At 43.7% G+C, this 11,748-nt stretch overlaps 1 protein-coding gene across 1 annotated transcript; it reads right to left on the reverse strand.

Moving 5' to 3' along the window:
• Window positions 1–788: 788 nt before the first annotated feature.
• Window positions 789–9,982, reverse strand: Mrpl22 (mitochondrial ribosomal protein L22). The gene is made up of 7 exons (XM_048437769.3): window positions 9,869–9,982; window positions 9,739–9,787; window positions 7,582–7,699; window positions 5,695–5,760; window positions 4,385–4,462; window positions 2,709–2,778; window positions 789–1,068 (listed from the first exon to the last, which is right to left on the reverse strand). The coding sequence occupies exons 1-7, from the start codon at window positions 9,894–9,896 to the stop codon at window positions 857–859; spliced, it is 621 nt and encodes a 206-aa protein (XP_048293726.1). The 5' UTR covers window positions 9,897–9,982; the 3' UTR covers window positions 789–856.
• Between the last annotated feature and the right edge of the window lie 1,766 nt (window positions 9,983–11,748).

An 11,748-nucleotide genomic window follows, 5' to 3' on the forward strand; every position in this document is an offset into this window, starting at 1 on the left:
TGCCCTCTTCTCATTAAAGATTCTGCTCACCTGGTGACTCTCTGCTATTTGGAAGCCATTAGCCTGACAGAAGCCACATGTGGACTCGTTTCTCAGCAGCACCTTACCAGTGTCCATGTGTGGGCTCTCGTTTCTTAGTACCACCTTACCAGTGTCCACGTGTGGACTCGTTTCTCAGCAGCACCTTACCAGTGTCCATGTGTAGACTCGTTTCTCAGCATCATCTTACCAGTATCCACGTGTGGACTCGTTTCTCAGAATCACTTTACCAGTGTCTTGAACTTTGTTTTTCTCTTACTCTGTTTCTAGCCACACTTGGGTCTTTGATCCATTCGAGTTGCTTTTTGCCCAGGTTGAGAGATGGACTTTTTATTCTTCTGCATGTACACACCCTGCTTCCCTACCACCACACTTTACCTGTCATTTTTGCTTGTTTCTGGCACCTCACCTTTGTAACGTACAGATGAAGCAATCACATCAAAATACTGTCACTCTACACGGGGGTGGAGCAGAGACAGAGAAAGAGGGAGGGAGAGAGGGGGAGGGGAAGGGATCTATGAGGGCCAGGCACTACTACTTTGATATTAATTTCTGTTATGAGAGCGCCACCTACTGTCTGGTTTTAGAATGCAATGCTAAGGTTGGTTCAAATCCTCTTCATCTTGAAAAATGAAACAAAAACATTATCCTCTGGCCTCTGCACATGCACACCCACACATGTGTATATAAAACACACAGAAAAAACCTTGCAGTTACACACTGCACTTCAAAAATTCAATGACAAAGCATAAAAACCATTTGTTTTTACTGTTTAAAATAAACATCAACTATATACACTGTGGAGCCAGAATGACCGTCACAGAGTGTGGATGATAGTCCGGTTTCGAAGTTGCTGAATATACTCCTTGGCATGGTCAACTGTTGTCTTGGGTGCTTCGGGTAGAGGTGGGGGTCCTTCCACCAGCTTCACAAAATAGTGGCAATAGACCTTTTCCATGATACCAAAGCGACCTCGGCCATGGTAACGGATGCGCTTCAGGCACTGGCCCCTTCCTGAGGTGGACTCAGCTATAGAGGAAAGAAGAGAGAATTATGGACATGTCTGCTATCCATAGGACTGCCATCTGCACCAGCTGAGCAAGTCCTGACCCATCTTTCACTAGATCCAAAGAAGCAGGAGCTTACTGGTTGGCTAGAGCACACTCGTCTCAACCACAAGTCTCTTGAGCACTAAGTGAGAGCCATGCACTGCTCTACAAGGTGAATCATGGACCCTGCTGCCACAGTTTATGTTGGAGGAAGACAGAAAATATGGTAACACCTTCAATTAATGCAAGTTTCGTGAATTAAACAAATCTGACTAGCATGACATCGACTGATGGGATGGTAGAGGCGTCTCTGAAACTTGACCTGAGACCAGAATCACCCTCCATCCCTGCTCCTGTGAGAGGGCCGTAAACACATCCCAATCTGGGTACACTCAGCTTGTTTAGGAAGACAACAGGGGCACACTGACACTAGCCACGTTTAAAAGGAACACAAACAAAGAGGAAATGAGAGACAAGCATAGGGGAACAGATTCTATACGGGCCTACATGCAAAAGAAAATTCCATTCCCTAACACACAGATAAGAAAGGCAAGAATGGGGCTGGTAAAATGGCTCAGCATGTAAAGCTCTTGCCATGAGAGCCTGACAACCCAAGTTTGCCCTTGGAATCCACATAAAGGTCAAAGAGATATGACCTCCACAGGCAAGCGATGGTGCATGTGCATATGTACATAGCTTGGGTACTCTGAACAGTGCCCCAGTGAACACAGGTATGCAATGGTCTATAGTAAGGTGACTAAGTCCTTTGGATGTGTGCTGTGGGTGCTGAGGCTGCATCATGTGCTTGGTCTGTTCTAGCTTTTGAGAGCTCTTCATCCTGATTTCCTCAGTGGCTGGACTAGTTTATATTCCCACCAGGAGTGTTTTAAAGTTCCCACTGCCACTCTGGCTGAGGATGTTGAACTTTTGTTCATGTAGTTTATATTTTTTTCTTAAGAACTGTGTAATTCATTTGCTTGCTTATTGATTGATGATTCAGTGGTTTTGGTTCATCTGTGTCTCTCTCTCTTTTATAGATCAGCAGGTCCTCCACCCTGATGACTAGAAGGCTCAGTCACTCTTATAGCAAAGGCACATTATAAAAAAGGCCCTTATAGTTTACATGCAATCCTTTATTCACCTCCCCTCAACAACTACCCCCACCCTGAGATAATGTCTCTGTGTAGATCTACTGGTCCTGGACTCACCACGTAGACCAGGCTGGCTTTGAACTCACAGAGAGTCGCCTGCCTCTACCTCTACCTCCTGGGTACTGGTACTAAAGGTGTGTGCACCCCAACCAACAATTAATCCATCTTTTAGATAATTTGTAGTCATTCTCAGTTTCATTGTGGCTAAAGAGTAGCAGCATGAACCAGTTCTACAATCCTTGTGTAATAAGCACTGATGAGAGAACCCATGTCCTCAGTCCCATTATGAACAGGCAGCTAGAAGCTAGTACATCTGTCACTCACGACAGATTAACGCTGCAGTGCTACAGGCTAAAGAAATTCCTTACCAGAGCAAGCGACTGGCCAAAGTATTCAGACACCAAAGACCATATCACCAAACTCGGTATAAAGTCAAAGACATCCCTGATGCTAGAGATAGAATTCTTACCTATATATAAGTTGGATCTGAATTCCACATTATGGTCTCTCACTGCCATGTCTTGTGCTTCTAAGAGTACCTTGAACAACAAGAAAGGCTTGTTCATATAGCTGATTCTGAACTAAAGTAAGATAAAGTATCTCATCTTTTTTTTTTAAAAGATTTATTTATTATGTACAGTGATCAGCCTGCATGTGTGCCTTCATGACAGAAGAGGGCATTAGATCTCATTACAGATGGTTGTGAGAGCTACCATGTGGTTGCTGGGAATTGAGCTCAGCCAGTGCTCTTAACCGCTGAGCCATCTCTCCAATCCCTCATCTTTTATTATGTCTAAAATGTGCCTAATCAAACCTTCACTTCACAACAAACATTTTTTTATTTATTTATTGGTGTGTTTTTTGTCTTTTTTTTTTTTCCCCTTTGGTTTTTCGATACAGGGTTTCTCTGTAGCCTTGGAGCCTGTTCTGGAACTAGCTCTTGTAGACCAGGCTTGAACTCACAGAGATCCACCTGTCTCAGCCTCCCGAGTGCTGGGATTAATTAAAGGTGTACATCACTACTGCTCGGCTTTGTCTTGTTTTTGGAGACAAGAGCTTACTCTGTAGCTCTGACTGCCCTGGAACTCACAGAGATTGACATGCCTCTTGCTCCCAAGAGTGCTGGAATTAGAGGCATGCGCCACCATTCTCAGCCACAGTGAAGTTTTTTTTTTTTTTTAAAGATTTATTTATTATGTACACAGTGTTCAACTTCCATGTATGCCTGCAGGCCAGAAGAGGGCACCAGACCTCATTACAGATGGTTGTGAGCCACCATGTGGTTGCTGGGAATTGAACTCAGGACCTCCAGAAAAGCAGTCAGTGCTCTTAACCTCTGAGCCATCTCTCCAGCCCCACAGTGAAGTTTTTAAAGGCATCAAATGCTGGTTGCACCAAGGAAAAGGGAACAATGAGCATCCCTTCCTCAAAACTATTGTAGGGCCCAGCGCCCTGCTGAGGCTTACAGGCTCTGGAAGGGAAGGGAGGAAAACACACACCCCAGGTCACGCCACCACCACCGTTTGGAAGGAACAATGAATCTGAGTCAGGGACTCAGGCCTTCTAAAAATGGAACAGTACTGTGCTCCATGAGGCGCTGGAGACCCTAGAGCTATGTACAAATATAAACCGATGACCAGAAAGGAAGCATCAGAGACAACAAGCTTCTGAGTCTGCTGAGTGCCACGCCAGGGCTTCTTCCGACCAACTGCTTATACAAAATCATAAATTCTCATTGTGGAAGTTGGATCCCCACCCCTCAAAAAAGACACCTTGTAAAAAGCAAAAACTATACCAAGTCTGGGCTGGAAGTGCGATTTAGTGGTGGATTACGTCCCTAGCATATGCTTGGCCCTAAGTTTAATCTTTAACACCACTCTAAAATAAGGCCCAAGTCATTTTTCAAAAAAGATTCTAATTATTTTATCAACAACAATAAAAGTCTGTTGCATATAAAGGCATCCGAGGAAAAATGTAGGTAAAACATCTATTTCTTGGGAAATGAGGGACTTAAGGGACTTAAGAAAACTGGGAGCTATGAATCTGTATCTCATGAAAAATACATATACACCACAAATCTTAGGAATAAAGGGTTTAGGCTTAAAGATGGTGGCATGCCCATCCCTCCCAACCACCAAGACTTACCTCTTTTATTATTTGAGCCCCCTTTTTATCATTGAACTCCAACTGAGCCAAAGCCTGATCGATGGACATGCCTCGTATCTAAGGGGACAGACAAATGAACAAACTTCTCAAAAGCAATGCTGATGGAGGAGGGTTATCTGTCTATTGTATTATTTTCATTGGTCAATAAAGAGACTGCCTTGGCCCCTTGATAGGACAGAAAATTAGGTAGGCGGAGTAAACAGAACAAAATGCTGGGAAGAGGGCAATGAGCCAGACGTCATGGAGCCAGCCACCAGGTCAGACATGCTGAATCTTTTCCGGTAAGCCACTACCTCATGGTGCTACCACGAGATTATTAGAAATGGGTTAATATCAAGATATGAGAGTTAGTCAGTAACTAACTCTCTAGAGATAAGGGGCCAGGCAGTGTTTAAATGAATATAACTTGTGTGTTATTATTTCTGGGGCTAAGCTAGCTGTGCGGGAGCCGGGCAGGATGAAAAGCAGGCCTGCCCGCAGCTCCTTTCTACACAATGCTCCTTCTCACTGGCAATAAGAACCTTACACTAACAGTTAAAATTCTAGAAACTGTGCGTTAAACCCAAGCAAAATAGAAAAAAGAAAAAGAAAAAAAAAAGATTTGAAAGGGATCATATCTTTTAGTTAAAATCAAACTTACATGCTGTAAAAACAAAACCAACAGTTTTATGTACAGCAGTTTCGAAACTATTAAAGCAGACCCGACTGAGAAACAGGCTGACACCAACCACACTCCTCCTCCTCACAAGCGATATATGCTTCTGTATTGCTGCAGTTCTCTTTCTTCACCAAGAACATGCAATAATCAACAGTATCATGAGGTTAAGCCTATTTGTACAGGTGAGCAAGAAGTGTCCTGGGTTCTCTCCCTCTCTCTCCCTCCTTCACCAAAACAAAACTTAAGAACTGTATCACAGCAGGACGGTGGGGCACACCTTTAATCCCAGCACTCACAGGCAGAAGCAGGTAGATCTCTGTGAGTTCAAGGCCAGCCTGGTCTATAGAATGAGTTCCAGGACAGACTCCAAAGCTACACAGAGAAACCCTGTTGCAAGCATGTGCCCTAGGTCCTCTGGCTGTTGGCACTTCTGCTGCCCTTGTTTCGGTGTCTACTTCCACTGTGATTCAGTGTCCCTCTCGATGACCTGCTGGTCACTGAACACACAATGACACTCCCTGTTCTTTGGAAAAATTTGGATACTAATGCTCATGTTCTTCAGAGAGAACTTCAGAGGGAACACGCAGCTTCTCTTCCTGGGCATTACATGGGAGGAGTCATGTTAGCTTACCAGTTTTGCCAGATACCACATCTTGTCCTTGCTGTATTTTATTTGTCTCCTACAATGGTAAATTTCCTTGCAAGCAGGGAAAAAGAAAGACATGTTGTAGCAGGTTTATCAAAGAGACGTAACTTTTAGTTCCCATACTCTATGACCAATGACAACACTGCTGTCACACAAAAGAAAACAAAACACTACAAAGACTCCAGAGATTCCTTTTTTATATACAAAATTTGCTTTACTTCAAAGTCTCATTATGTTAAAAGATTAGTAAGGGAGAAATAGAAACTGTAATTCTCTAATCAAGTAACTACTGAGCAACTCACAGTTTGTAGTAAGCTGAGTGGGGAGAGGAATCATCTTATAAACCTTTTTAAACTGAAACTGACAAACTAAGTGGTTTGCTCAAGACCCGAAAGCCTGCAAGAAGAGGGAAAAGCCAGGCATAGGAGAAATCTAAGTCCAATATGGGTGCCTTTTATGACAGTCTCAATGAAAATGGCCCCCACAGACTCAAAGGGAGTGGTATTAGTTGAAAGGATCTAACTCTACTTATTAGAGTAGGTGTGGTCTTGTTGGAGGAAGTGCATCACTGGGGGTGGGCTTTGAGGTTTCAGAAATTCAAGCCAGGCCCAGTGGCTTTCACTCTTTCTGCTGCCTGCCCATCCTTATGTAGCGCTCTCAACTATCTCTGCAGTATCATGCCTGCCTGCAAGCCACCGTGCTTCCATCATGATGATAATAGATTAAACATCTGAACCTGTAAGCCAGACCCAATTAGATATTTTTCTTTATAAGAGTTGCCATGGCCATGGTGTCTCTTCACAGCAGTAAAAATACTAAGACACTCTCCAACTTCCTCGAAGACTCGAAAATCCACCTTCTTCCAACTATTAGCCCTATCACCACTCAAAAAAATTAAAATATGTATTTTTAACTATTTTTTTAATTAAACAGCTGGAGCTCAACTGTAAGAATTGTTTACAAAGTCCTGGGCTTGAGCCCTGAAACTGCTTACACTGTATGTGGTAATGCTTAGCAGGTATATATGCATGCCACCACAAATTCACTTAAAGTTGCAGGCTGCTTTACATCTCAGATCAGAATAATCTCTGGCTATTTGACATATGTAAAATAATAATTTTATTACTGAGCAGCTAGAAGTAAGACACATCTTTGGTAGGCATCCAATGATTCAATACAAATCTGAGGTTCAAAGGTTTATATATTTAAAAAAACAAAACAGTAATTGTGTCTCTATTCAAATATACAATGCTTTAGGCAACTCATGCCAACTTATCATGCTTCACTGTCAGTAAACTATCAGCAGGGTGGTGGTGGTACACAACATTAATCCCAGCACACAGGATGAAGTGGCAGGTGGGTCTCTGTGAGTTTGAGTTTAACCTGAACTATAAAGTGAAAAATAGCCAGTGCTGCATAGATTCTGTCTCAAAAAAAAAAAAAGAAAGAAAAAGAAAAAAGGCAACCAAAATATTAAAAAAGTTACCAAAAAGCCTCAGGCAGTGAAAAATCAGCATCTCCAGCCCTTAGGTTGGCTCAGAAGAGATGGAGTAAAGACAAGCAAATAAGCAACAGCACTGGCAATCTAAGATACAAGGCAATCTGGTAGGCTTAAGTTAATTAATTAGAACATGTAAATTATTGCACAATTTCTCTTTAACATGGAACAAAAAACTCACTCTGGACACATAAGAACACGAATACTGGTCAGGTAGGGCTAAGTGGCGCACACCTTAAATTCCAGCACTTGGGAGGCAGAGACAGGCAGATCTCTGTGAGTTCAAAGACAACCTGGGCTAAGTGTTGAATTCAATATCAACCTGACTCAAAAGGAAAAAAAAATTAAGAGATTACTTCTACCCACAAACTTACTGCTGGTCTCCGAGGTTCACCAGGCAGTTGTGGTGGGTAAACAATATTATTCTTCTTCTCCCACCTTCGAGAAATGTCAAGAGAAGCACTTGTGTGGATACACGATTGGGGTAAAACTCTGAAAAGAAAGAAGTCTGTAAGATGATCAAAACCTGGAACTTTGCTACAGTTTTGGAAGCCACATCACCACCATTTGGGCAACTTTAGGCTCACCACTGGAAGTTCATTAACAAAAGGTTTTAGACACCACAGAGCTAGTTTAATTGGAGGCCAAGATGAGATCTTGCAGCTTGTGTAAGTTAAATGGTGTAGGCATTAACCTACACTCTTTGCCCTGATCAATGAATGCTGATAATTTTTTAAAAGATCTATTTGTTGCCAGGCAGTGATGGTGCACACCTTTAATCCCAGCACTCGCGAGGCAGAGGCAGAAGAATTTCTGTGAGTTCGAGGCCAGCCTGGTCTATAAGAGGTAGTTCCAGGGCAGGCTCCAAAGCCACAGAGAAACCCTGTCTTAAAAAAAAAAAAATCTATTTATTTATTTTATGCATGTACGCCTGCATGCCAGAAGACATTAGATTCAACTACAGATGGCTATGAGCCACCATTATAGCTGGGAAGTGAACCTGGGTCCTCTGGAAAAGCAGCTGATGCTCTTAACCACTGAGCCATCTCTTCATCCCAAATGCTGACCATTTAGTACTAAAAAAGATTGAAAGAAGAGACAATGAACTTATTCTTTATCTGGCCTGTGGAAGAACCAAACTTCTGGAGGAAATGGCTGGTCACAAGCAGAAAGTATGCAAGACAGGTAAGAAATAATTTACCAGATCACAAACCAAGCAAGCTAGCACAGAGCACAGAAGCACATGAAAAGAACCTGTGAGTCCATAATGGACAGTCCCATGGGCCACTATGGCACAACACTAACATTAGTAAAGGTAATACCTTCAGGGAGTTGAAACTGTCAAATATATTAAAGCCATAATGAAATAGTGCGAATGAGATACTGCTTGTAAAATGCTTAACCTGACTCTTGGGACTCAGTAAACTTCAGATATAATTTTATATTGCAGGAGGGTACATGAACTTCATTCTGTCGCTGCTGGACAACTAGCTGATGCATCACCCTTGGCAGTATCTAACACGACATAGCGCTGATGGCCAGGATTATTGAAAATGAGGCTCGTCGAACAGTTATCTGTCCTGTCTCCCCTCTAAACATACCTGTGATCTCTAGACCTTATGGTACCCAGCTTCCAACTTCCTTCTCCAGCTTTACTCCTGAGTGGTCACATTTCTGCACCAACAAGGTGGGTACACTGTAACCTCTTTGTGACTGTGTCTCTATGGCCTCTAACATTTTTTTGAATCATCACTGATGGATGACAGAACCATGAACTGCTCAGCTCTGCCACTATGGTAAACTATTAAACAGGAGTCCTTCAGCGTGAGGTGCAACCTTCTGATGTCCCTTCATGCAGCAGTGCCTTTCTCTCCTCAAATCCTCAATATGGATTTGGCAAATTAAATATAAAGCTTGGTAAATGAAGCATGCCATGAATTAATAATGGCAAAGTCTTAGGAATACTTACAACATTCTCAAGACTCAAGTGGTCTTCAGCTGAATCAAGCCTGTACTAAACTACCATAATTAAATTAAAGGAAAATATCTAAACAAAGCAATTAATTTACAAGTGCTATATATGCAATCAAAACTTTCCTAAGTACCCTATGGCTCCACGTCAGTGCTAACTCAACTGCACTCCTTAACTTCTACAAAGGATGTTTGTCTCCTGGCATGATATTGCCCGGCCTAGGATCCAAACCTACGACTGGGAGGTGGAGGCCAGCCTGACCTATGTAGAGAGACTCACAAACAAAAAATAAATAAGAAGCTTATATCGAAAGGCTCCACAACGCTCTGAGGAGCAAAAGGGTCAAACTCCAGTTGCCCGAGGCGCTGAGAGACAACTACGAGAGCGCGTTCAGCACAATGTCAGGCAAACTTCGAGTCTCCAAACGTAACAAAGCAGTCTCGGGCCGTGCAGCTCTTCCACCCGAGGCCTAAAGCACAGCCCCGCACACCAGCGCCCTGTGAGGGACGCGGACGTCGCGCAGACTGGGCCGCTAGAATCTCCGTGGAACGAGACTTACCGCAGCGTCTGCGTTGCCCAGATCCTCAGGTTAGGTATCCACAGTGCACCTACAACATGAATACGCGCTGTCAGCTCTGATTCTCACAGTCTTCCCCGTTCCCAAGTTCTAGGAAAGCCTTAAACCTTACCCAACTCTCGCAGCACAGTCGCCGCCATGCTGGCCCTACGGAAGCCCCTGAGTTCAAACGCCGGCTGACAGGACGCACGCGCAGTAGAAGGCCAAACCCCCTAACCCGGAAATTCTGAATGCGTTGTCATGGAGACCTAGAATGCGTGGGTCAGGCGAAAAGTATAGTCAGCTCAGCCTTGCTTTAGAATGAATGACCTCATAAAGACTGAAAAATCAGTGGATTTCCGGAAGTTCTCCTGGATTCAGAAAAATTGTAGTCTCACCCATAAACAGCCTGAAAGAACAGGGGAACCTGTTAATCCCAAAGATTCGAGCCCAAAAATACAAAGAGAAAGACCAGCTACCCAAATCATCATGGCCAAATTAATTAAGCAAGCAATTAATTAAAGCAAGCCTCTTAAATTCATGTACATGAATGAGCTGCCTTCCCTAATACAGGGTTCGAGAGGTCGGCACTGGATCTGAGGAAGACAGGGGTTTTTTAGTTCAGGGATAGAGAGCTCCAAAATGGGGGATTTGGCAAGCAAAATAAGGTGGGGTTATAGGAGCAGAATATAAGCATAAGTTAGTCATAACAAATTCCTGAAACAAAGACATGATCGCAAGGTGCTTGTAACAAGGTAGCCATAACAACCTTTTGCAACAAAAAGTTGCAAGACGGTTTTGAAACAAAGGCATCGTTGGCCTTTCCTGGAAAGGACAATCTGTAGTTAAGGTTACAGGTGGGACATAGCCCAATCCTTGAGAAACAGAGGTTGAATCATAAACAGGAACGAACCTAGTTTCTCTTTACAATAAGATATCTTTTAAGCCTAAGATGGAAGCAGGCTGGTTCATCAAACTGTCTCCCCAGTGGACCTCGTTCTTGTTAGAAATGACAGCAACATCAGCACGTAAGAGACTGGGGTTAAAGAGTCGGGAGCGCAAGGACACACTGTGATACACAAGTCAGGCTCTGTCTCAAAAGAAAAGAAGCCTGGTGTGGTGGCGCATGTTTGTAATCTCAGCATAGGAGAGGCTGAAGCGGGACGATCACAAGTTCAAAGGCACACTAGACTGCAAATTCCAGGCCTTCCAGAACTATGACACCCTATCAAGAAAGAAAGGGGGCAGGGGAAGACATCACTCTCCTTATACAAAGTTTGTGAACATTGTTGAGAAAACTCAAAAACCAAATTGGCAGAGGCAGGAGCATTTCTGTGAGTTCAATGCCAGTCTGGTCTACAAAGCAAGTTCCAGGCTAGTCAGAGCTGCATAGTGAGACCCTGTCTCAAAATAAAACAAAAAACAAATGGAGGCAGTGAAATGGCTCAGCTGGTAAAGGAACTTTCTGCGAAGCCTGACTCAGTCTGCAGACCCCACATTATGGAAGGAGGGAACCAACTCCCGCAAGCTGTCCACTGACGACCTGATTTATTTTATTTTAACAGGCTCTCACACGATAACCCGGGCTGCCTGGCCTGGAGCTCACGGCAATCCTCCTGTATCAGCTCCCTGAGTGCCGGGATTTAGCCAGAGCTCCCAATCATTCGCTGAGTATTTAGTTAACTATATCCTTGCAACTGTCAGAGAAACACTGTCGGGGTGGGGTGGGGACACTCCCAAACTGGCAAAGTACGCCGCTACGTATCTTTAAAAATTTTTTTTAAAAAATTTAAAAATTGGGATACTGAACTGCCCTGAAGACTAAATCGCAGAGGCTGGTTGGCGAGTTCCACCAGTCTAATCCCTTAATTAAAGAAAATGCTTAACCTCAGGGCCCTGAATTCAGTCCCAGGTAGCGCACGCGAACTACAGCACGGCTTGGACCTCGGCGCGCTCCGTAGCACCCGCCTTCAGGGGCGGGGTTCACCTTGGTCCCGCCCCTCCCGCTACACG

The sequence above is a fragment of the Myodes glareolus genome, chromosome 9 (genome assembly GCF_982192425.1).
Source record: "Myodes glareolus chromosome 9, mMyoGla1.1, whole genome shotgun sequence".
Classification (NCBI taxonomy): domain Eukaryota; kingdom Metazoa; phylum Chordata; class Mammalia; order Rodentia; family Cricetidae; genus Myodes; species Myodes glareolus.